Below are 22231 nucleotides of genomic sequence, written 5' to 3'. Positions count from 1 at the left end.
TTTTCATCATTTTTCCTGAAGGTCTGTATAGTCTGTATAGATGTTTTGCTGTGTGTACTGTAAGCTTGCAGTCACTTACTGTAAAGCTAGTCAGAAGCACTTCTACATTCAGATGGGTTGACGTTTAGCCTGTTGAGCAGGGGACAAGCTGTGTGACTGACATCTACCTTCTACGCTACCACATGTGCGGATGACATCATCAAAGCGGGACACAGCGTTCAGGAGAGCACGGTGAGGACTACGGTGCCCTTGGTTCTCTTCAGAATGTCGACAGCCTCTGCGTGCGACACGCCCTCCAGACAGTGTCCGTTGACGGCAATGATCTGGTCGCCGCCCTTCAGTCTGCCGTCTTCCAGAGCTGCCCCCTGGAGAGAGCATGACAGACCAGTCTGTCACCATGCTGGACAGATCACTTCCAGGATCCAATCAACCACAGTCAAACAGATCACTTCCAGGATCCAATCAACCACAGTCAAACAGATCACTTCCAGGATATAGTCAATCACATTTTATACACAAGTCACATCCAGTTGTCATCATCATGTTATACAGACCACTTCCAAGATCCAGTTCAGTAAAAAGCCCAGGTTTAAACCGCAGGTATTCTTACCTTGTCAAACACTGTTTTGACATAGATGGGCAGGTCTCCATGGGGGCTGCCGAACCCCCCCACGATGCTGAAGCCCAGCCCAGACGAGCCCCTGTCCAGGGTGATGGTTTTATACACACGGGCGCTGAGAAAAAGAGGAGCAGGAAGTGTTGTTAGCCACATTAGGGCTGAACCCAGTCGTAGTTTAGGCTCAGGCTATGGCAGAATGGAGGAACCCCCACCAGAGGCTGTTGGAGCAGGCTGGGACTCCACTGGGCAGTCCTGATGAGGGGCCAGTCACGTCCTCACTCTGATCCAGCATGCCACACCTTCCAGACCCCGATACCACCTTCACACACACACACACACACACACACACAGTGATGGGGGAGTGGATCCATCTATGGGGCGAGGTGGTAAACAGAGTGTGTTGTGTGGGATGATACCTGAAAAGTGATGGTCCCACAGGTGTTCTTCAGCAGGGCTCCTGCATGGACGTGAGTCATCGCCTCAGTGGGCACCCCGTTAATACTGACCATCCTGTCTCCAGTCTACACACACACACATACACCAAAGTGTTAGATTTGACTGATGGATGATATTGACTGAAAACACACAACACACTAACACACCAATAAGCCACACAAAGCCGAAGTGAACACACCATACGTGTACACTGACAAGCACAAAGTGATATTACAAATCGGGTGCCCCCCCTCCTCTGCCCCCCCACCCCCCCCTCCACCGGGTGCCCCCCCTCCTCTGCCCCCCCACCCCCCCCGTCACCCCCCCCCCCCCCTCCTCTGCCCCCCCACCTGTAGTTTCTGCGTCCTGGCGGCCAGTCCGGTGGTCTCAATGGAAGCAATGAAGAGAGGAACGTCGCCATGGGGACTGCCTGTCCCTCCTGCCACACTGATGCCCAGAGAGTCCCCAGGCCCCTGGATGGACACATAGAAAAGGTTAAAGGTCACACCCTCACACAGGGCCCGCAATTAGGAGTCAGGTGGCTGAGCGGTTAGGGAATGGGGCTAGTAATCAGAAGGTTGCTGGTTCGATTGTCGGTTGTGCAAAATTACGTTCTATCCTTGGGCAAGGCACTTCACCCTACTTGCCTCTGGGGGGAATGTCCCTGTTCTTACTGTATCGCCCTGGATAAGAGCATCTGCTAAATGTAAATGTAAACTAACTTTTTTCCTCACTGTCCCAGTAGCATCCCAAAGTGCAAAATTAACTGTCCCAAATTAAACTTGACCTGTCACAAAATGTTCGTTCTTGTGTTTTTGCATTTTGACATGGGTCTAGGTTATTTGCAACACTAAGTAATCCATACAGTCATGGGCTCAAAACAATGTCTGAATTTCAACGTGAATACATACTAAGTAGAATAAACAATTACAAAAATGCTTGCTTCATGGTGGGGCTGACACAATTATTGGTGTGGATGTAGTAAATAAGTGTATGTTTTTTTAAAGTTTTGTGAAATTAAAAAAGTTTAAAAAAAAAAGTTCTGATAAAAAAAATACAATTAGGTTTGCATCATTGATGAGTACTTAATGAGGACTCTACTAAACTCTATTGTACTCTGGTTTGGGCTTCTCTGTTACATGTTGTATCTATGTATCAGTCTTTTACACTGAGAACACAGGGGGAACAGATTTCCCTGGAGGCCTGAGGAAAGTGGTCCCCCCTGTATATTACAGTCTGGCCATTTATAAAGCAATATAGTGAGGTCAGACTTATATACATGGTAGGAACCACAGCAGTGATCACTGTAAATACATCACCCGCTTCACTGTATTGTTTTAATACACCACTGCTGTACAGTATAACTGGTGTATAATTTGTGTTTTTGTCTGTCTGTCTATAGCATCTGCTGCCACTACCCTGTACTCCAGCCATCCTCTGACACGTGTGAATTCCTTCAGAAGCTGCTGTCCCACCTTGTGGATGACCACTGTCCTGGGCTGACCACCTACAAACCCTGAGAAAGAGAGCACAGTCAGCATCAAGGCAGTATCTGTTGGCATAAATCACATTTCTATGTTTGAAGAAAACAATACCAACAGAATATTCCTGTGACTCTTTGCGGTATCAAGTTGTGTTGTGTGAGTGTCTAGCAGGGGTGCGTACCTCTGCTCTCTGTCTCCCTCTGGCGGGGGAGGCTGTCACCAGCACTGGATGGAGTCAGAGTGGAACTGTCCGAGTCGCCACTCTGAAGAACAACCGCCCGGAATGAAACATACACTATCATTCCAAGTACAAAACCTTCTTACTGAATAAGAATTCCAAAAATGTACAGGTACATTGCCAGGATTCATTGTTGAAATGGTCACCTACCACAGATACATGGCTTCCTAGAGAGTAGTGCAGTCCTGGTTTGAAGCGAGCCACCTCTAATTGGACGACCCCCCGACAGTTCTGAGTGGACCCAGACACAGTAAGGGGAGAGGTCAGAAGTCTCACAAGAGGCAAAGGTCAAAGGTCAGAACAGGCTGTCAGAGGTAGTGAGAGAGTTTCTTTTTGACGTGTGACGTAGTCAGTAAGGAACCACGTAACCCAAGGGATCTGGTGTTGTGTGTGTGTGTAAGTGTGTGTAAGTTTGTGTGTGTGTCAGACCTGCAGCACCCCCCCCACGTGTTCCTGCTCCGCCGCTTTCACGTCCTCCCCGTTGATTGACAGGATTTGGTCGCCCAGCAACAGCCTGCCGTCCATGTCGGCCGGCCCTCCGCGGAAGATCTCCGAGACGAAGATGCCCGTGTCATTACTGTGGGACACGTGGAGCGCTCACTGAAGAGATCACCTTCACATGCTGCTCCATACTAAACCTGTGTTGCTAAGCTGTGGTCTGACAAACGTGTTCCTATTTCAAGGATCATAATGTGTCGCAGAAGCTGTGCTAACTCAAGCCACAGCCTCAGCCCCATCTCCGGCCAGAGCCCCAGCCTCCTCTCACCTCTTGCCCACGGTGGCGAGGCCCAGGCCCTGTCCCGGTCGGGGTCGGAGCTCCAGGGAGAAGACGTCCCACAGGTCCTCCTCGTGGGAGGCCTCCTGGTGCCTGAACACGACGAGGTGCAGGCGCTGGGGGGTCAGCCGCAGCACCGCGATGGCATCCTCGTGGGAGGCCTGCCGCAGGTCCATGCCGTTCACCTGGGGGGGGGGGGGGGGGGGGGGGTAGAAAGACAGAAAGAGGTTCAGAGTTCTGAACAGATACAGTTTGGCCTGATAGATACTGTGTGGTGTTATGAACCAGTGTAGGATCTGCTGTCAATATAGAATTAACTGGATATGAGTTTGTATTTGAGTGTGTGCGCGTGTGTTTGTGTGTTGGACTATACCTCTAGGATCTGGTCTCCAGCGCACAGTCTCCCATCCCTCTGAGCTGCCCCCCCAGCATTCACTTCATGGATAATTACTGCCCCCTTGTGGACAAAACAGTGAAGCACTGTCTGAAACAATATTCACCTGTCAAATATTTTTAGCAAAGACTTCTGTTTTTAGCATGTAAGCACACAAATACACACACACACTTACCAGCAGTGTGTCATAGCCACCTACGATGCTGAGGCCAAGTCCAATACTCCCCTTACAGATCTCTATGGTGGTCTCACACCCTGGTATGATTGGACAGCTCAGGAGGTCAGGGGTTGCTGAGTCAGCGACGGGCCAATCAGATCGCCCAGCAGAAGATTTTCTCACCAATGAAGCCGTGGAGGAGAGGGGGATGGGATGGCTGATGGAAGAGGAGGAGGAGAGGGGGAGGGGGTGATTGGAGGAAGAGGAGAAGGGGTGATTGGAGGAGAGGGGGAGGAGGTTGTTGGAGGAAGAGGAGGAAAGGGGGAGGGTCTGATTGGAGGAGGCGGACAGGGGGAGGGGGTTGTTGGAGGAAGAGGAGGAGAGGGGGTTATGATGACAGGAACTGATTGAGAGCTTGACTGTGCTCTTTGACTTCCGTAGTAAACTAGAGACCTAGAGGAAAAAGGCAGAGAAGAAAAAGACAGAAATAGAGACAGAGAGAGAATGATTCACTCTGCATATGTGTGTGAGCTTGTGTGAGGAGTGTGTGAATGCTTCCCACCTTATCCAACGCCAGTCCCACCACAGGCTCGTTGTCCACAGCCAGGATCCTGTCACCTGGTCTTATCCTGCCGTCCTATCAAGTGACAGAATGGCCTCTGACTTGGATTTCAACACACTCAAAACACATTTGTGATAGACAGGAAATGAGGTGTTTATGATAGACAGACTAACAGATAGAGAGAAAGAAAAGGGCCTGCAGTACCATGCTTGCTGTGCTCTGAGGTATCAGAGATCTGACGATGGCTCCTTCCTTGGTCTCCTGCTCCCTCAGAAGAAGGCCCAGACCCACATGATCCTTTCCCCAAGAGTGAGGGACATTCATTAGAAATCAACCACAAACACAATCTCAGATAAACATAGCCTGTGTGTGTGAGCTAGTGTGTGTGTGTGTGTGAGCCAGTGTGTGTGTGTGTGTGTGTGTGTGTCTGAGTGAGGGAGCGAGTGTGTGTGTGTGTGTGTGTGTGTGAGTACCTGAGCCAAAACAACATCATGTACGTCTCTGAACAAGCCGACACTGACTGAGGTAGGAGACACGTCCGTCTATGGGAGAGAGAAACTATTACAAAACATAACATTGATTTTTCTGGCCTGCACCTTTCAGTAACCTTAATGTTTGGGTGTAGTGTCTGTGTTTGTGCGTGGGTGTGTACCTTGGTCTCGGAGTTGAGCAGGTCCACATAGTCTCCCGTGGGTCCCACTGCCATCTGGTTTAAGGCGGCAGGATTCCTGATCAATCAGCCGCGAGACATAAACACATTGTTTACCATTCCATCCACATCGTCCTAACTGCAGCAGTCATGTAGAGAACAGTAGTTCAGTAGATCCAGTAGCTGGATGATGGGTACCAGTGTGGGCGTACCTGATGAAGATGATCTTGACTTTAGATGGAGCACTGTTGATGATGGAGGAGGCATTCTGGTAGCTTCGTCCATACAGGATCTGACCGTTAATCTACACCAGATAGGAATAAGAATTGCCGTACTGTCTCTTAACCGTGAACAAACAAAGAAGTGCAGAAAGTTTGTTTTGTGTTATCCCCGGACCATCCTTCACCCTCCACCTTCTTTAATTCCTTCCTCCGCCTGTCCCCTCCCCATCTCTTTCCTTCCTCATCCCCCCCTGAACTTCCCATCTCCAAACCCCCCTCCCCCCTCCTCACCTCTAGGATCTCGTCGCCCACCCGTAGACGCCCGTCGGCTCCCGCCGCCCCCTGGGGGTCCAGCCCGGCCACGTAGACGCTCATGCGGGCGCGGGAGCTGTCCCGGTTCCCTGTCAGGTGCAGCCCCAGGCCCCGGGCCTCGCCCCGGGCCGCGCCCCGCCCCCTCTGCAGCTCCATCATGTGAAGCTCCCCTGGCAGGCTGCCATACCTCTGCATCATCTTCTCTGAAGGGGGCGGGGTGCAAAGGGTTAGGGTGCGCGCGTGTGTGTGTGAGAGAGTGTGTGTGTTTGTAACTGGTCTGGATGGAAGTGGAATGGGATTTACAGTTTGTTCGCCATCTCTGGACAACTGTGGTTGTGTTGCTCTTGGACTAAAGCGTCTGCTGAGTGACTGAATGATGTGTGACGGTGAGCAGGTGTGTGTGGTGGCAGTGTTGCTCATGCGCGTGTGACGGGACGTGGTCAACATCACACGACGTGACAACCTACTCCAACTGTAGCCAAACTCATCCTCTGTGTCATCCTCTGTGTCGTCCCCTGCCATTGGTGGAGCAGCTGCTGTGGGGCTTTTCTTGGCTGTCCTATTGGCAGTTGGCTAGGGTATCAGGGGAGGAACAGTCATTTATTATTGAACAGGCAGAGTTAGATGCCTCAGGGGTCCTCCAGGCATGGACTGAACACACCCGAAAGCTAGCTCAGTGTGCTAGCAGAAAAGGAATCGAACATGTAGGGGAGGCTATAAACTGGATAGTAAAAACGAAGCAATTTAACACACCCTCACAGAGACCATCACACACACACACACACAGGCGTGCAAGTGTGTACAAACCTTAAAGGGGGTGGGAGTGAAGGGGTTGGTGGGGGAGAGACTAAGGAACAGGCCACAGTGAGTCTCTGGTTCCTAGTCCAGGTGGTGGGAGGGAGACACAGGACACAGGACACTCAGGCACACACACGGGAGCAAACAGAACAACAACCTATTCTAGAGGTAAACAATATTCCACCATCTAGATTCTCACACAGACACAATACGCAGAATACACAACTGAAAACATATACAATATGCAGAATATTGTTTGGAGAGAGGTGTTGTCTGGAGACGTTACTGGGTGAGGTGTCTATTTGTGGTAGTATAGATCTAGCATGACTTAGAACAGGACCAACATGCAGCAGAGAAGGTGAGAATGAGAAAGGAGCAGCCCACCTTGTTGTTGTGAGAGCTGGTGTGAGTAGCTAGTCTCTGGTGGTTAGAGAGCACAGGAGACTGTTGGGAGAGAAAGGGGTGGGGGTGGGGTGCACAGCTCGTAAGAAGTGTGTGCGAGTGTGTGTTTCTGTCTTTTTCAGCCATGAGTCAGAGCGCGGGTGCATCCGAGTATACACATGCGTCAGAGTGTGTGTGGGTGTGTGTCTACAAGACAGAGGGACTGACCTGAGGTTTGTGGTGGCCAGTCTGCACCAGGAAGACCACAGAGTCTCCAGCTCTGCGGATGGCCTCCACTGCCTGCTCATGACTGGCGTCTCTCAGGTCCACGTCACCGACCTGAGGGGGTTACACACACACGCACACAATTCACCCCAAAAAAGCAAGCTCAAATATTCTTCACGCATGCAGATCCACACACACACTCCCTGGTCCACTCCTGCCCCTTCACCTCCAGTATCCTGTCTCCAGTCTTGAGGGTGTGGTCGAGCCCGGCGGGGCTGGCAGGGGCGATGTGTTTGATGAAGATGCCCCTCATCATCTCCCCGCTGCTCAGTCTGCTGCCCATCCCCTTACCCCCCATGATACCGATGCCCAGACACTGGCCTGGCACCCCGCGCCTCAGCTGCACCCTGGAGTAGAAAACAAACGCACCCATTGTCTGTCAAAAGGTCACCCGGTTTGACTGATGAACACAAACAAACAAAACACAGCAAAGTACTTTCAAGACTGTGGATGTACTAGACTATACAATCTAACAGTCTATCATCACCGAAAGAAATATCTTGACGGATGATTTTGTCATCCACCTGAATGGGTTTTTAATGACGCGGACATGATTCATGTGAGCCTGGCTCCCTGACCTTCGAGGCTCGCTCCAGGACAGGATGGTGGGGCGGTGCACCTCCTCCTCTTCCCCCTGCTCCTCTCCTCTTCCTCCCTCTCTCCCTTCGAGCGCCTTGGCCTTGACCTGCACTCCCCCCTTGTCCTGGCTCTTCACCCCTGAGCTCTCTCCATGTCCTCTCCTCTGCTCCTGGGGCGGAGGCTTGGGGAAGCCGTCCCTGTGGCGGGAGGATGGCAAAGAGGGCGAATCGTTAGGACTTCAAAGCGCAGCAGTTGCTTGATATCAGCGTGCGACCTCCCCAAAAAATATGACTGTCGCATCACTGGTGAGCGATGCTATAGTGCTGCGACGTAATGTCATAAAAGCTTTCACGCATCCAATCGCGGAAATTAGAAGAAGAAAAAAATAATATTTCCCCCATTATGGAAGGGTGTGAAAGATGTGACTGGGTCGGCTTCAATGGACAGCTCCCCCTCTCTTAGTCAGGGGCTGAGTCAAGCTGACAGAGGGACAAAGGCACAATTCTAATCCTGTAGAGGGAGGATGTGGCCCAAACTTCTGTGTTTCTGAGAAGAAAAAAGTCCCGGCAAAAAAATGAAGGAAATAAAAAAACACTACACATTTGTGCTGGGGATGTCACACTGTGGTGGCTGGTGTGTGTGTGTGTGCGTTTCTCATGAATACGTTTAGTCCACCATGCAGTGGAGGTAATAGGTCTGTAGTGACTGATGGTGGTACAGTATATATACCCAGCAGGAAGCTAGAGGGGGATGGGCCAGGAGGAGGTGTAACAAATGGTTTAGGAGGAAAAAGAAAAAAAGAGAGAGGGAGAGAAAGAGAGTAGGAGAGAGAGAGAGAGTATTCATTTTCACTGACAGTCAGCACTGAAATCGACGGATAGCTAAAAATAGCCCAGCACCAGAGGCTTCAGGGTGAGAAGCAGAATAAGGGTTTAAGGAACAGCCATAAAGTACTGCAGGAACTGCTTGTTGCATCCGAAAGACGTCCAACAACAACCTCTTCTGGGTCTAAAGGTCCAGGCTCAGATACAGTTTGAATATGTTTGAATACCACCCCTCTCTACCTTGTGTTGGAGGATGGAGTTGAGGATATTGCTGGTTCTGGTCCTGGTCCTGGTCCTGGTCCTGGTCTTGGTGTTGGTGTTGGTCCTGGTTTGGGTCTTGGTGCTAGTCCTGGTCCAGGGTCTGGTCCTGGGCGAGGTCTCGGTCTTAGAGCTAGTCCTGGTCCAGGGTGTGGTGTTGGGGCCCAGGCTGGTTCAGGAGAGGGTGTGGGGGGGACGGGTGAGTGTGATGGCCCATCCACTGTGATGGCTGCCAGGGGGGCCTGAGCCAGACGGGCTCGGTGCTCTTCCACCTGAGAAGCTGGGACATACGTCACACTGGAGAGACAGAGAGAGAGACAGGGAGGGGGAGGGAGGGAAAGAGAGAGAGAGAGAGAAGAACAGGGAGGGGGAGGGAGGGAAAGAGAGAGAGAGAGAGGAACAGGGAGGGGGAGGGAGGGAAAGAGGTCGAGCAGGAGAGTTAGGATAGCGGGAAAGGAAGGAAAGAGTAAGTGATTCAGTGAGTGAATAAAAGAGAGAGAGAAATGGAGGAAAAACAAGCGAGACAAGGATTAAGGGACATGAAAATGGAGTGAGAGGAATATGAGGAAGAGAGAGCGAGAGAGGTTGGAATGTGCTCCACTGCTACAGCATGGCCTCACGGAGATCACGGAGGGCAGGTTTGAGTTCCTTCTGACAACCACTTAACGTGCAGAATGGACTTGTCTTTCTGTTATGCTGCCAACACAATGCCTCAGCCTATCTCTGAGTTATTCTATCCAGTGACTGTGTGTACATGTGTGCCGTGTGTATGTGTGCCGTGTGTATGTGTGCCGTGTGTATGTGTGCCGTGTGTGTGTGAGAGGTGAAGAGGCGTGTGAGAGAGCTTAAAAACACTATTATTCAGAACCACACCCGAGGTGTAAATCCCAAGTATGAATCTCTCATGCATGTTTTCTATCAAGAGAACGATCCCCCCCCCAAGGTTGTATAAAGATAGAAGTGTGCGTGTGTCCAACAAAGGCAATAACAGACATTCTCGTTAACAGACAGTACAATAACAATGAAAAGGATGAGTTCCAGTGACGTCAAACAATGTGGACAGAGCCATGCACGGCACAGCGGTGATGGGCACGATGCCACGGGAGTCATGCACACGGTGACACCGCTGGTCAGTTGGAAGCCGGTGTCTGTGTGACCACATAAAAACCGTACTCACTCATCAAAGTAACCCTCATCACCAACTGCTGGTGGAGAAGATCTAAAAGGTAAAGAAGCGCCTGGCTCATTAGAAACAGTCTGGTCCAGCTGAATACTATGCAGGAAAAACAAGAGCGCTTCGACGTTTGTCCCTCAGACGGAAACTTTGGGTCGTTCCACACCGCACCTTGTGCAGGGTTCTTTGGAGGTCAAGTTCTTTTTCCTACGACTAACCTTTGTCAGACAAGGATTGCTCTACTGGAAACAAGCGGTTCGACAGGAGTTATTTTTTCATGTGACAGAAAGATAAGGGTTGGATAGAGGGACAGTCAGCCTGGAGTGGGTGTGTGATGGTGCGTTTGATTTGCTGACGCGTGCGTGCCCTCCTCACCTCATGTGGGGCCCCATGACAGAGTGCTGGCGGAGCATGGCCCTGGCCTTGGCGTTGTTGAGGCAGGTGGTGGCTTCCCCGTTGAGGGCCAGGATGCTGTCCCCCACCCCCAGCCTGCCGTCCTGGCTGATGGAGCCGCCCTGGACCACGCTGCGCACCAGGATGGCTGAGCCGTCCTTTATAGCGCTCACGGTCAGCCCTGCCAGCGCACACACACACACGTGTGTCCACACACACACACATTATATACATACACAGCAGCTCAGGCACGCATATACACACACACACAGTTCACGCACACACACATTAAGGGTACAGGTGACTAGAGGGTTTAGCAGGCAGAGTTGGGCAAATGCCAGCACGTCCTTCCACACAAACAGGCTGCAGGGCCCCTCACTCTCAGGTTAATCAGGGCACGAGGAAGATTACAGCTGCACACACACACGTACTTGGGGATCTTTATGTACGACAGGAAACAGGTGTGTGAATACTAAGAACTCAGACATACTAAAGCAGACCTGGGTCAAGTAAAAATAAGCGTAATCATTTGCTTGGAATATAGAAAGCACCTAAAGTGTCTGATGGTCCAGTATTTGACTCAGGTCTGCATTCCAACACACGCCACAACACAGCACCACAACACTATGGTCGTACAGAATTTGATGTTGGTAAAAGAAATGACTTTCAAAGGGGCTTTAGAATTATTTTGGTCAAATGGAGGCTTTATTGCGGTTTCTTGTTACATTCAAATTACAATACAATCATAGTGCATGGAATACAATGGGTTTTCCGGCTGCAGACGCTCTTAAGAGACACTTGACAGAAGCTAAAGAGAGAAATGTTTGGACAAATGCAAGTACAGCACAACCATGACTTTACTGTGGGCACATGAAGGACAAGAACCGTGATGGAATAGCAAACAAATAATCTAATTCCATTAACAAGATCTCTGCTTACAATACCCATATCAAACTCATTTAGAAAAACAGCCAAGAATTTGAACTACAGAGTAGTAGTCTTATACACACCTACTGTACAACGTTTATAGAGAGACTACAGTACAGAGAGGACTGGGGGATTCTCTCAAGGCAAAACAATCTCCCTCATCATCAATCTTTAAAATCCATCAAATTTCCTACATATTTTCATAAAATAATTTTTTTATCTTTTTAAAACAGTATGGTTATTTTCCAAACGCTTCAACTTTGAAGTACTAACTTTTTTAACAAGCAGCTTTAGAACAGACAAAAATAATACTAGAAAACAACCACAATTCCTTAACCATTCATACGCTATGTGGATGCTCAAGCAAGGACATTCTGACTGAGCATTCATAAATAAAGTACTGCAGTACTATTTAAAATACAACCTGTTTGTTTGCCAACTACAGTACAAAACCAGAACAGAATTCTACTAGCCTGCTAAAAATATGACACCTAAAATAATGTAATACTGTAGCAGTGCTAGAGTAGCTATTAGCAACCAGCACAGTTTGCTTCCATGGCAATTTCTTTCCACATACGTCATTTCACTGCATAGTGCCCTTGAAATAAAGTGCAACATTTTCCAGCTTAACTCCACTCAATTTCAGTTTGAAAGTATCTAATTTCAACTCATTTTACATTCCACAGCTCATTGTTCTCCTCGGAGCAACTTTACAAACGGTACATTCGTTGTAGGAAGGTCAAACAAACACATACAGTACCACTCTCAAAATACAGGATTCCAATCGCACGTGCTAACAATACCACAACTATTTCTGTTTCATTTACATGAACAAGTAGGAAACCTAACGCCACCACAGACATTGCATAGTACGCATCATGAAAAGTACAGGCCAGCTCATGCTTGGTTGTTATTCCTCTCTCTCTCTTTCTCACTGTCTCCCTCTCTTTCCCTACCTGTTTCTCCTGCCCCCCCCCCCCACTCTCTTTTCCCCTTCTCTCTCCCTGGACACACACTCAAAAATCATCTGTGACCTCCAAACCATCCATCATCGCCGTGCCAATGATGTACACACACAGAGACACCAACATCATGAAAAACACTGTTAACATACCAAGGCTACGGTTGCCCCGGACAACCGTTATTGTCCTCTCAAAACTGCTTCTGGGAAGGGGCGGGGCCTGCGTCTTATCGGCCACCTCCATGTTGCCGTGGCTCTGCCCAGGCTTCTCCTCCTGACAGGAGAGAAGACACAAACAGACACATGAATGTTTCGGGAGTCACAAATAAACGAATGAATGGAGCGCAAATAGGAAATAAAACATCAAAATGGTCAATGTCTCAAAGGACGAGCTCTTTGGCAGCAATACATGACAAATCCTGAACGACACGGGCTGGGTTAACAAACGACACGGGCTGGGTTAACAAACGACACGGGCTGGGTTAACAAACGACACGGGCTGGGTTAACAAACGACACGGGCTGGGTTAACAAACGACACGGGCTGGGTTAACAAACGACAGCAGCCTGTGAGACGTCAACTTGAAACTTGAAGAATCAAATGCTTTGCAGATGTCATTCAGCAGACATGGAAGAAAGGGGTGTTTTCGAGCACCGCCAGATTTGGCGATAGAGGCCTCCTTAGAAGCTAGGAGATGGAACCCGACCAGAGAATATAAGGATCTCAAGTGGCTCCAGGGGGCATTGAGGAGCACTGTGGAGGGCCTTGAAAGAGCTCCTCTTTGAAAATGTTCACACAGGAAGTACTTCAGAAGTACAGCAGCCTTCACAAGAACCTGCCTCTGCTGACTTCCGAGCTGCGGAATTCAAACAACTCCCATGGTGGGACGCGATAGGTGTGAAAGAATGTGTGCGTGCCCCTTTGTGTGTGTGTGTATGCGCGCTTTGGGAAACCATGCATGAACGTGTGTGTGTGTATGCCTGCCTGGCCTATCCTCCGCCTACATCTCTACTTAAAACCACTGAGTAATCCGCAGCCACGATAATTACAATCAAGTGACGGCAGAGGAGTGAAAGGCTGAACATGGAGCTGTTTGAGCGGTTAGCGGAGCACAGGACTGACGCACAATGGAGGAGGCGGTCATTGACACGGGGCACTTTCTCCATGCCTGACCCAGTGATACTGATACAGCAGGGAGCTAAGCTCTGGGGACACCTGAAACAAGGCAGTAAAGATCAAGCCGCAGAGAGACACCTCCAACGCTCACTCAGAGATCATTTGTACACAAACCCCAGTAACCCTGCGAGGGGCGCCATGACGTCATCTGAAAGAGCTTTGCAGGCTAGAAAACACAGACCTTGTATTTTCAAGTGCTTAGTGGGAAACGGAGCATGGTCTTCAGTGTTATGAAGAGTCGCCGTCCTATTAAAGCATATTTCGGTGTCAGAGCAGAAAACCACTTAGAAGCTGTCTGAGGGGATAAAATAACAAAACGGTGAGGTGAATTGTTACGGTTTCATGCACCGCCTGCAATCCCCTCTCCCGACAAATGAACCAGCTTTAAAACCATCAGAAGAAATGTCAAAGATTAAGATGAGTTCAAGAAAAGGAACCAGGCTAGGGCAAACCACAAACATGGCTGGGGCCGTGAGGGAGTGTGTGAGGGGGGGGACATCTGAGACCGTACCTTTAGCTCGTAGCACTCGTCAGACGTCCAGGTGTTAGCGTGCGGCTGTGCGGCTAGCTGGGCCGAGGGCGGCCTGTCATCCTCGTCCCTCACCGGGGGAGTCTCTCTCTCCGGGATGGGCTCCAGGCCGCACGCGTCCAGCTGAGGGGCAAAGTTGAACGGGGGTCAGAGAGTTACGTGAAAAACAGAAACCCAAGTGAACGGGTGAGTTTTGGTATGCGCTAGCGTCGATGCTAACGCACTAAAAAGAGGGTGAAGGTGAATAGGACACCTACTCCTTCTCTGTCTCTATCCCTCTGTCCCTGCTAGTGCGGTCTAGCATTGTGTTCCTTCAGGAGAGCATTAAATATTCAGAGGGCTTGTAACCGGACGCTGGGCTCCTCGTTACCAAGCCACAGTGCACAACACAAGAGCAGAGAGAGGGAACCACCAGGGTGGGTGGACACAAACTCCACTCATCCTCTGACATGATGTTGGAGTGGTGTTAGACAATGACCACTACAACAACGGGGGGATTCACATTAACAGAGGGCTGGTGGGGTTCCAACATGATGCTTCCTTCAGTGGTTTTCTTGTGACACACAACAATATCAACAAGAACTTAAGTGTTCCGTTCTGAAAGTTTAGAAAAGAACTAGGCAAAAAGGTTCCCAGTTTAATAAGTCCCATAAATGATGTGATTTCCTGACTTAACATATCAGTGAGATGCAGAAGGCATTACTGGTGACATTACCGGCAGTGGCTTGGTGACGCCGATGTGCACGGTGCCGTAGGCGGTGGACTTTAGGACCTGGACGGCGTGGTCCAGACTGGCGCTCTCCAGGTCCGTGTCGTTGACGAACATGAGGCGGTCGCCGGGCAGCAAGCTGCCGTCCATATCGGCTACGCCCCCAGGAACCAGTGACCGGATCACCAGAACCGTCTTCGCAGAGTCCTCCGGGTCCTGAGGGAGAGACAAGGATGAACAGATGGAGGAGGGAATGGATATAAAGGGAAAGCAGAGGATGGACAGATGGATGGAGTGAGGGATTGAGGAATAAATGCATGGAGAAGGACATTTTATATAGTGCACTGAAGTGTGGGGTCGTTGTTCCACTGGGCCCATTAACTGAGGAAGTATCTCAAGGCTTTTCATCACAGAATTCCACCGTCCAGTCCAAATCTACATCTAGTCTCAAATCTACCGCTTAGACCTATCATCCTCTTTGTATTTCGAACTGGAAATTCTGTGCTAACCAGTTATTCAGAAGCCATCTGGAAGCTATGGCACATCAGATTACACATAATCCTCTCCAATCTTCCAGGTTCATAGGAGGTAGGGCATGGCGCTGGGGTTCCGATGATCCATGTGATCTCACCTGGTAGTCCAGGATGCTGAAGCCCAGGCCTGCTTCTCCTTTCTGCAGCTGCACCACTTGTGCGTCTCTCTCCCACATGGCCAGGGGGGGCGACACCGGGGGCAAACTACGTTTCACACAATCCTGAGCTACACCAGGAAGAATACAGCAGCCATGGTCCAACTGCGCAGGCGGAGAAGAAAGAAGGACATGCCGGGTAGATCAGTGTGAAACACACTCATTCTTTACTTTTTACTTAATCGTTTTTCTTCTCTATACCCTAACCCTCCCTCCCTCTCCTGCCTTCATCCCTTACTCCCTCCATCTCATCCTTCTACCTTGTCGTTGAACTCAGCCAGCAGCTCTTTGAGGCTGAGGTGGAAGTCTTCGTCGTCGTCGCTGTAGATGGGCGGGGGGGGCACGAGGCGACAGCACACCATACACACACACACTGGCATCTCCCTCAGGATGCTCACCACCTCCCTGTGGGTCTCCCCGACCAGAGGGATCCCGTTCACCTGGGGACAGAGACACACACCGGGGGGACAGAGACACACCGGGGGGACAGAGACACACCGGGGGGACAGAGACACACCGGGGGGACAGAGACACACCGGGGGGACAGAGACACACCAGGGGGACAGACACACACCGGGGGGACAGAGACACACCGGGGGGACAGAGACACACCGGGGGCCGCACGTGCCGATCAAACACGAGGAGGGTCAGCAGCTGCTTTTCATTTTGAATCGATGATCCGATAGAAACATCGCTTTCGATCAAAGCATATGCTAAGTGCACACATGAATGTCAGGATGTTTGAGGAATCCTGTAAGGATTACAGGATGCAATCCATGAATTTCTGATGATGAAGTCATGCAAATCCCCCTAAACATCTCCACGAGTGACGCATGGATGGATGGATCACCTCCAGGATCTTGTCCCCGGCGTAGATTTTGCCTCCCTGGCCCACAGGGCCCTCAGGCAGCACAGAGCAGAGGTAGTGGTGGCCTGCCCTGGCCTCCAGGCTGATGCCCAGGCCACTGGTCTCACTGAATCTCTCCAGCTGGCACACCTGGGAGGGGGGGGGGGGGTAGTTGACAGTTGAGAAACCTCAAATGGTGCAGTCTGCCATCTACATGGCAGTTCTGTGCACACTTCATTTGAAATGTGAGCGACTGAGGATCTAACAGCGAGAAAGAGGGAAAGATTCCTTTCAGACGGGTTACAAGTGAGGAAACACACCACGACTTGGTATCTGGGTCCGAGGGCGCGCTGCCACCTCCTCCTCAGATCCTCCTCCTCTGCCTGGGTGAGCTTCACTGCTGAGAAACATGCCGGCACACTATCAGCCTGCTGTCTTCACACACACACACACACACACACCCCATCTTTCCCCACACTGCCTCCTCAAAAGCTGCACATCTAAGCCTTGAAGCGATCAGAGCCAATTAACCGAAGTCTCTAATCAAGTCCAAGCAGCTATAAATACCCTGCGCTGAGAAAGAGAGAGAGGAAGAGAGAAAGATCATTCGAAATCAGCAGAGTTGAATAAAAACACTTTGCTGGAGTAAGCGCTGAGCGGGAGCCGGCTGGAAATCCCGCCTAACGATGTCACGGCGGGGCGAGTGTTGGGGCTCACCATCTCTGGACTCCTGGGGATGCTCTGGGACGCAGGCATAGGCAGCTCTCTTGGCGATCTCGAGCAAGGAGAGAACGGTTCCTGTGATCCGAGGGGACACACGTGAACGCACACACACACACCCCATTGGGAGCTTGAAGGAATTTCCGTCAAATCAACACAGTATGTGATACTAAGTGTCAGATGTGTGAGGATGATCACAAAACACTGAAGACCCCCCACACCCTTCCTCCCTCTCCACACACACACACAGGCCCCATGCAGTCTGGCCCCCATACCTGTCTCTTGGATCTGGTTAAGCCTCCGGAGGGGGGGCTCCCGGCAGCTGTGAGCGTGGCGGAGGGCCGGGCGTGGCGGGGGCGGGGAGAGCAGGTCCTTCAGGCGGAGGGGCGTCCGGGCCAGATGCAGGCGCACCTTGGGGCCGGTCTTCCTCAACACCTCCAGGGCCTTCTGCTCGCTGCAGCCCTGCAGGTTCACCCCGTCCACCTGGAGGGAGGGAGGGAGGGAAGATGAGTGTGGCTTTGATATTACCCATTAACAAGAATCCAATATAAAAAACCTTAAGCATTTGAAATAAAATTCTAAAACAGTCTGTAAGACGTTGGCAATATTGTCGTCCCCGCCCTTCCTGTCATGGAGAACATCACTCACAGTTAAGATCCTGTCTCCTATGTGGATGCGTCCATCCTGGTCCACAGTGCTGCCCTTCACTATACTCTTCACTACCACCCCGCCTGGGGTCACTGGGATGGAAACACACACACACACACAGATCTTTCACTAACAGTAGACTCACAATGAAACAACAAACAAAAACACCAACTCATTTAGAAAGCAGGGTCTACCCTGATTTGAATTGACGTGAAAAGCTTTCCCTTCCACTCCTAACTACATCCTAACTAAGTCCTTGTGTTTCCTAAACTAACTTAGCTAACTGTCAAAAAATATCCTTATCTCCAGTACATGTTAAGTGTTAAATGTTGCGCCCTACCTGAGTTGAGGTACCCTTGACAAGCAGTGATGGTGATTCCCAGTCCCAGGCTGTTCTTTTTAAACTGGACATCAAACTCATAATCCTCCTCTATTTCACCCACCTGCAACAAGGGGACCACATCCAGTAAAACATGACCTTATTTACACTCTACGATCATGTACTGCTACCTACAGACTGCTACAGCCACGTTACACACACTCTACTCCTCGCACCCAAACAGGCACCTCCGAGTCCGTCTCCTGCTGCAGGCTGAGGGTCGGCGTGGAGTGGTCGGTGCCCGTGGCGATGTTCCTGGCGATGAGCAGCTTGACCCGGTTGCCGGCGTTGCGCAGCACCTGCGCCACCTGCTCGGTACCCATGCCCTCCAGGTCCTCGTCCCCGATGCGGAGCAGCTGGTCGCCGCTGCGCAGCCGCTTGTCCTGCAGGCGAGGGGTGGTTTTGTGTGTGTTGGTTTGGGGACGTGGAGTTGACCTACAGCGGAGGGAGGTGTGGTGCTTCTTTGACGGGTAGGGACACAGTGAGGGTGGACGTGGGCGTGCGTAGCCGTACCTGGCCGGCGGCTCCTGAGGGGAGGATGGTCTTCACCATGACCCCCGTCCTCCTCCCTCCCACGATGCCAAAGCCCAGACCCTGCCCGTCGTTCTCCAGCGCGATCATCTCCACGTGCCGCCTCTGAAATAGGGGGGAGGGGGGATGGGTTGTGTAGTGGAAATTTTGGTCATATGCATAGATGTATGTGTATGAAATCTATAATCTTCTATGTTCATGGGTAAGAGACAGGAAGGGAAGATAATTAAGTTGAGTTCAAAGGAATGTGAGGTGCTGATAGCTCTGTGGGCAGCTTGCCCTGGGGGATGGGTGAAGCATTTTATATGGCCTTCTGTCCTCTGGTTACTGTAAGGGGTCAATGAGACAGTTGCTCTGAACTTTGGCTAGAAGGACTGTGTCCTGTTTCATTGTTTGTGTTAATTAAAAGTATTGTTTGAAGATGGTCACACAAAGGACAGTTGACCATTTGACTGGTCAACCCCTGTGGCTTTATTATCTACTGCTCTGGAGAGAGCTGTGACATCAAAGAACTTTGGGACACACTGGACACTTGGTATTGTTTCAAGCTGTCACTAAGTTGAGTTAGCCAATCACAGAGTTTGCTTCATTGATTGATTGACCTCATGGAATGCCATTTGATCTTAAGTTTATATAAGGCAGTGCATGTGTGATGGTTCGCCATCACTCCTGCGAACGATCTGTGTGGATGGCACCTCCTTCATTGAGACTGATCAGCAAAGCTTTGTTTAAACATATATGTAATTGTATAGTCTAATAAATTGTATTAAAACCATATCCCTTGACTATTCAGATCTACACAGTGCCACTCGAATTCTTCCTTAGCAGTTGTTGGAAGGTATGGTGGAGAGATTTAACAAGGATTGTGAAGGGAGGGGGGATGGGAGGTAGGTAGGGGAAATAGCGGTTTTAACAAGATGAGCGGCGGGGGTAAGGGTCAAAGGTTCCTCCTAATGAGGACCTCACCTCATTAGCAATAGCTGACAGGTTTCTCCCCATCGATAAGGTACGGGATATTCGCGGCGGGGTGCAGAACTGGAAAGATAAAACCAATTGAATAAATGAAAAGAATAACGATAATCATACAGAGGTCACTGCGGCTTGTTACAACTGAAAGGTTTCGCCAATGCCGAATCCTTCTGGGTGAATAATCACCTCAGACACGGAGTGTGTGAGCTCCGCTTGGTCTCTGGCGTGTTGGGACTCCAGGTACGTGTTGGTCACCGAGGAGAAACTGCCGCTGACGCCGCCGCGCTGGAGGGACCTGCTGGTGCAGGTGAGGTTGGGGCTGTGGTTCTGCTGGGCCCAAGTGTAGGAGTCACTGTGACTCAGAGTTCGCAGGTTCAGAGCCATGCCCTGGCACAGGCCGCTGTTCAAGGACGCCGACTTGGTGATCCGGTTGACCTGCGTAAGGAGGGAGGGTAGGAGGGAGGGAGGGATGGGGGAGTAGAGAACCAGGACAGGAAGAGAAGAGGAGGGCATGTGGAGGTGGGGGCAGGGAGAGACACAGGGAGGAGGAGGAAAGGGGCACCATGAAAGATAAGAGGAAGAAGGAAAAGAAGGAGAGAGAAAATGGCAGGGAGGAAAAAGGGATGGGGAAAACATTCTAACCTTTTCAGTTATGGAGAGGAATTCCGTTCCCACTTATGACTAGAATAGTCAGAACTTTAACCAAAAGAATATATTTCTAAATATGTCTTCTGTTCCATATTTCAGGTCTATGATTTAATATGAAAATGCACCCATGCCTCGATACACAACGGATGCAGAACAACCTTAGAAAAAGCCCAAACAAAACAATGTAGCAAAGTTACACCTTTTCATGCTCTTGGTGAGGAGGGGACAAGTTTATATAAACTGAGAGTGAATACATGATTAGTTCAATTTTGTTATCCTCTCGATACTGTGCACTATGCCTCTGACACACACACACCTGTGTTCCCAGAGGCAGCTGGGTCTGCTGCATGGTGAAGATGTGGTGGAAGAGAGGGCTCTGCAGCACGGTCTTCAGCAGGGCCAGCTTCTCCCGTGTGGGGGTCTCCCCTCTCTCCTTCAGCTTGGCCTGCAGCCGCTCCACCGCCTGCAGGGCTCGCTGCATGTCTGGGAGGGGAACAGCACAACAAGGCTGTTGACAAGACAACAACACACCCCCCCCCGTGGGGGAGAAGGTCTAGTCCTAAAGCTTGGTGCCTTCCCATGAGCGCTAACTGACAGCGACTCAGAAACTAGAATTATGAAACTAGAAATGTGAATTTGAGTGTTAATGATCGAGTACTAATGTTAGACTAGGCTGTATTGTTTTGAATGCAGATCAAGTCCTAGGGCAACCCTGTCCCAACACATAAAGTCTCCAGGCTTTACTTTTACAAATTGCTTTATGGTATTGGAGCGCAACGTTGATTCTTAATCCGAGACAAGCCTATGGTTAAAGCCTTACCCAGGGTTTCCATCATTGATCCGTCCTGTTCTTCTCTTCCTCAGGGAAATATTCAGCGATCCTCTCTCCCATGCCTGTCAGTGGCTCGCATTGATGTCTGAGACCTGCAATGTTGGGGGATCCACCTTCATTGATGTGACTCAAGTCCTCTTCCTGTGTCTAAGCTGCTATATGCTCTCCATTGAGGTCTGGAAAATCATGTTCAGCAGAGCGTTTCTGCTTAATCTATTTATCTATGTACCCCTTTCAATTTATGTAATAGGCTACAGCACTGTACAATATGTCTAGTTTCACTGCATGACCATATAAGCTAACTGAAGACAGTAACAGACTGGCTAGTTTGGAGGTGTCTCCAGAGTCAAGTAAGGCTCTTATCGAAGGATTTAGACTTCATCTTCAAATGGCTTTAAGGGGAACGGTGATTAAGGTTGACATACGGTCTCACCACCATTTTGAGTTGGGTATCCAAAATACATGAGGACAAGTTGGTGTGTTGAATTGCCGGTCTTGTACGCAGTAAACAAGCACAACAAATTAGGATAATTGACGCTGGCATATGTCAACTAAAGATTCCAGCTATAGCCCAACACTTCCAGTTTAAATCACAGCAAGCTGTTGTTGGCAATATTTGTCACGACGTTGACAAAGTAGGCTACATTATGTTCTACAGTATCCTAAAAGTGGCAGTAGTAGTTTCCAAGTAAGACAGGATCGAATGATAGCCTACTTTTGAATCAATTCAGAGTAGGCCTACTCGAAAATTCAAATATCAACGATTTGGATGTACTCGTTTGAAAATAAAAACGAATTGCTATTTCATAGAGAAATGTTCGACTCCACTGAAGGTGTCCAACACCGATGCCACCGTTATTTTACCTCCATTGCAGCGTCGGTAGTGGGGCTACATTAAGAAGACTATCAACAGGTCCCCGGCGAACTCATTGTCACCGGCAAGTCTCACCGTTCTTTCCGTATGGTTTCCATAAAATAATGGCGGACTATCGTTAAGGTTTACAAGCGGGTAAAAATCGAATGTAACGGTTTTTCAATAGAGAGTAGCCTGGCCCAGATGAACAGATATCGTCACCCGAAAACGGCGCACTTCATTTGTGCTCTCTCTGATCTGGAGTCGCGCGTGTAG

The 22231-nt window shown here is 50.0% G+C and overlaps 1 protein-coding gene across 1 annotated transcript; it reads right to left on the bottom strand.

The window, feature by feature from the left end:
* Positions 1–45: 45 nt before the first annotated feature.
* si:dkey-92j12.5 (multiple PDZ domain protein) lies at positions 46–21179 on the bottom strand. The gene is given in 44 exon segments (XM_047045321.1): positions 46–365; positions 611–734; positions 832–938; positions 1036–1140; positions 1405–1527; positions 2530–2570; positions 2720–2801; positions 2927–3007; positions 3206–3353; positions 3543–3736; positions 3925–4008; positions 4121–4299; positions 4396–4555; positions 4665–4739; positions 4869–4961; positions 5138–5206; positions 5317–5392; positions 5526–5617; positions 5826–6049; positions 6314–6419; positions 6654–6725; positions 7029–7088; positions 7254–7364; positions 7477–7657; positions 7889–8086; positions 9185–9268; positions 10521–10719; positions 12580–12700; positions 14114–14254; positions 14847–15056; positions 15472–15633; positions 15789–15968; positions 16379–16525; positions 16696–16775; positions 17093–17173; positions 17371–17578; positions 17744–17835; positions 18084–18186; positions 18311–18505; positions 18636–18758; positions 19620–19747; positions 19895–20057; positions 20581–20753; positions 21091–21179. Coding segments are annotated over 44 exon segments (5538 nt in total). The 5' UTR covers positions 21107–21179; the 3' UTR covers positions 46–218.
* Positions 21180–22231: the final 1052 nt, after the last annotated feature.

Source organism: Hypomesus transpacificus, chromosome 22, assembly GCF_021917145.1.
Source record: "Hypomesus transpacificus isolate Combined female chromosome 22, fHypTra1, whole genome shotgun sequence".
NCBI classification, from domain to species: domain Eukaryota; kingdom Metazoa; phylum Chordata; class Actinopteri; order Osmeriformes; family Osmeridae; genus Hypomesus; species Hypomesus transpacificus.
This window is presented reverse-complemented; position numbering and strand designations above follow the sequence as displayed.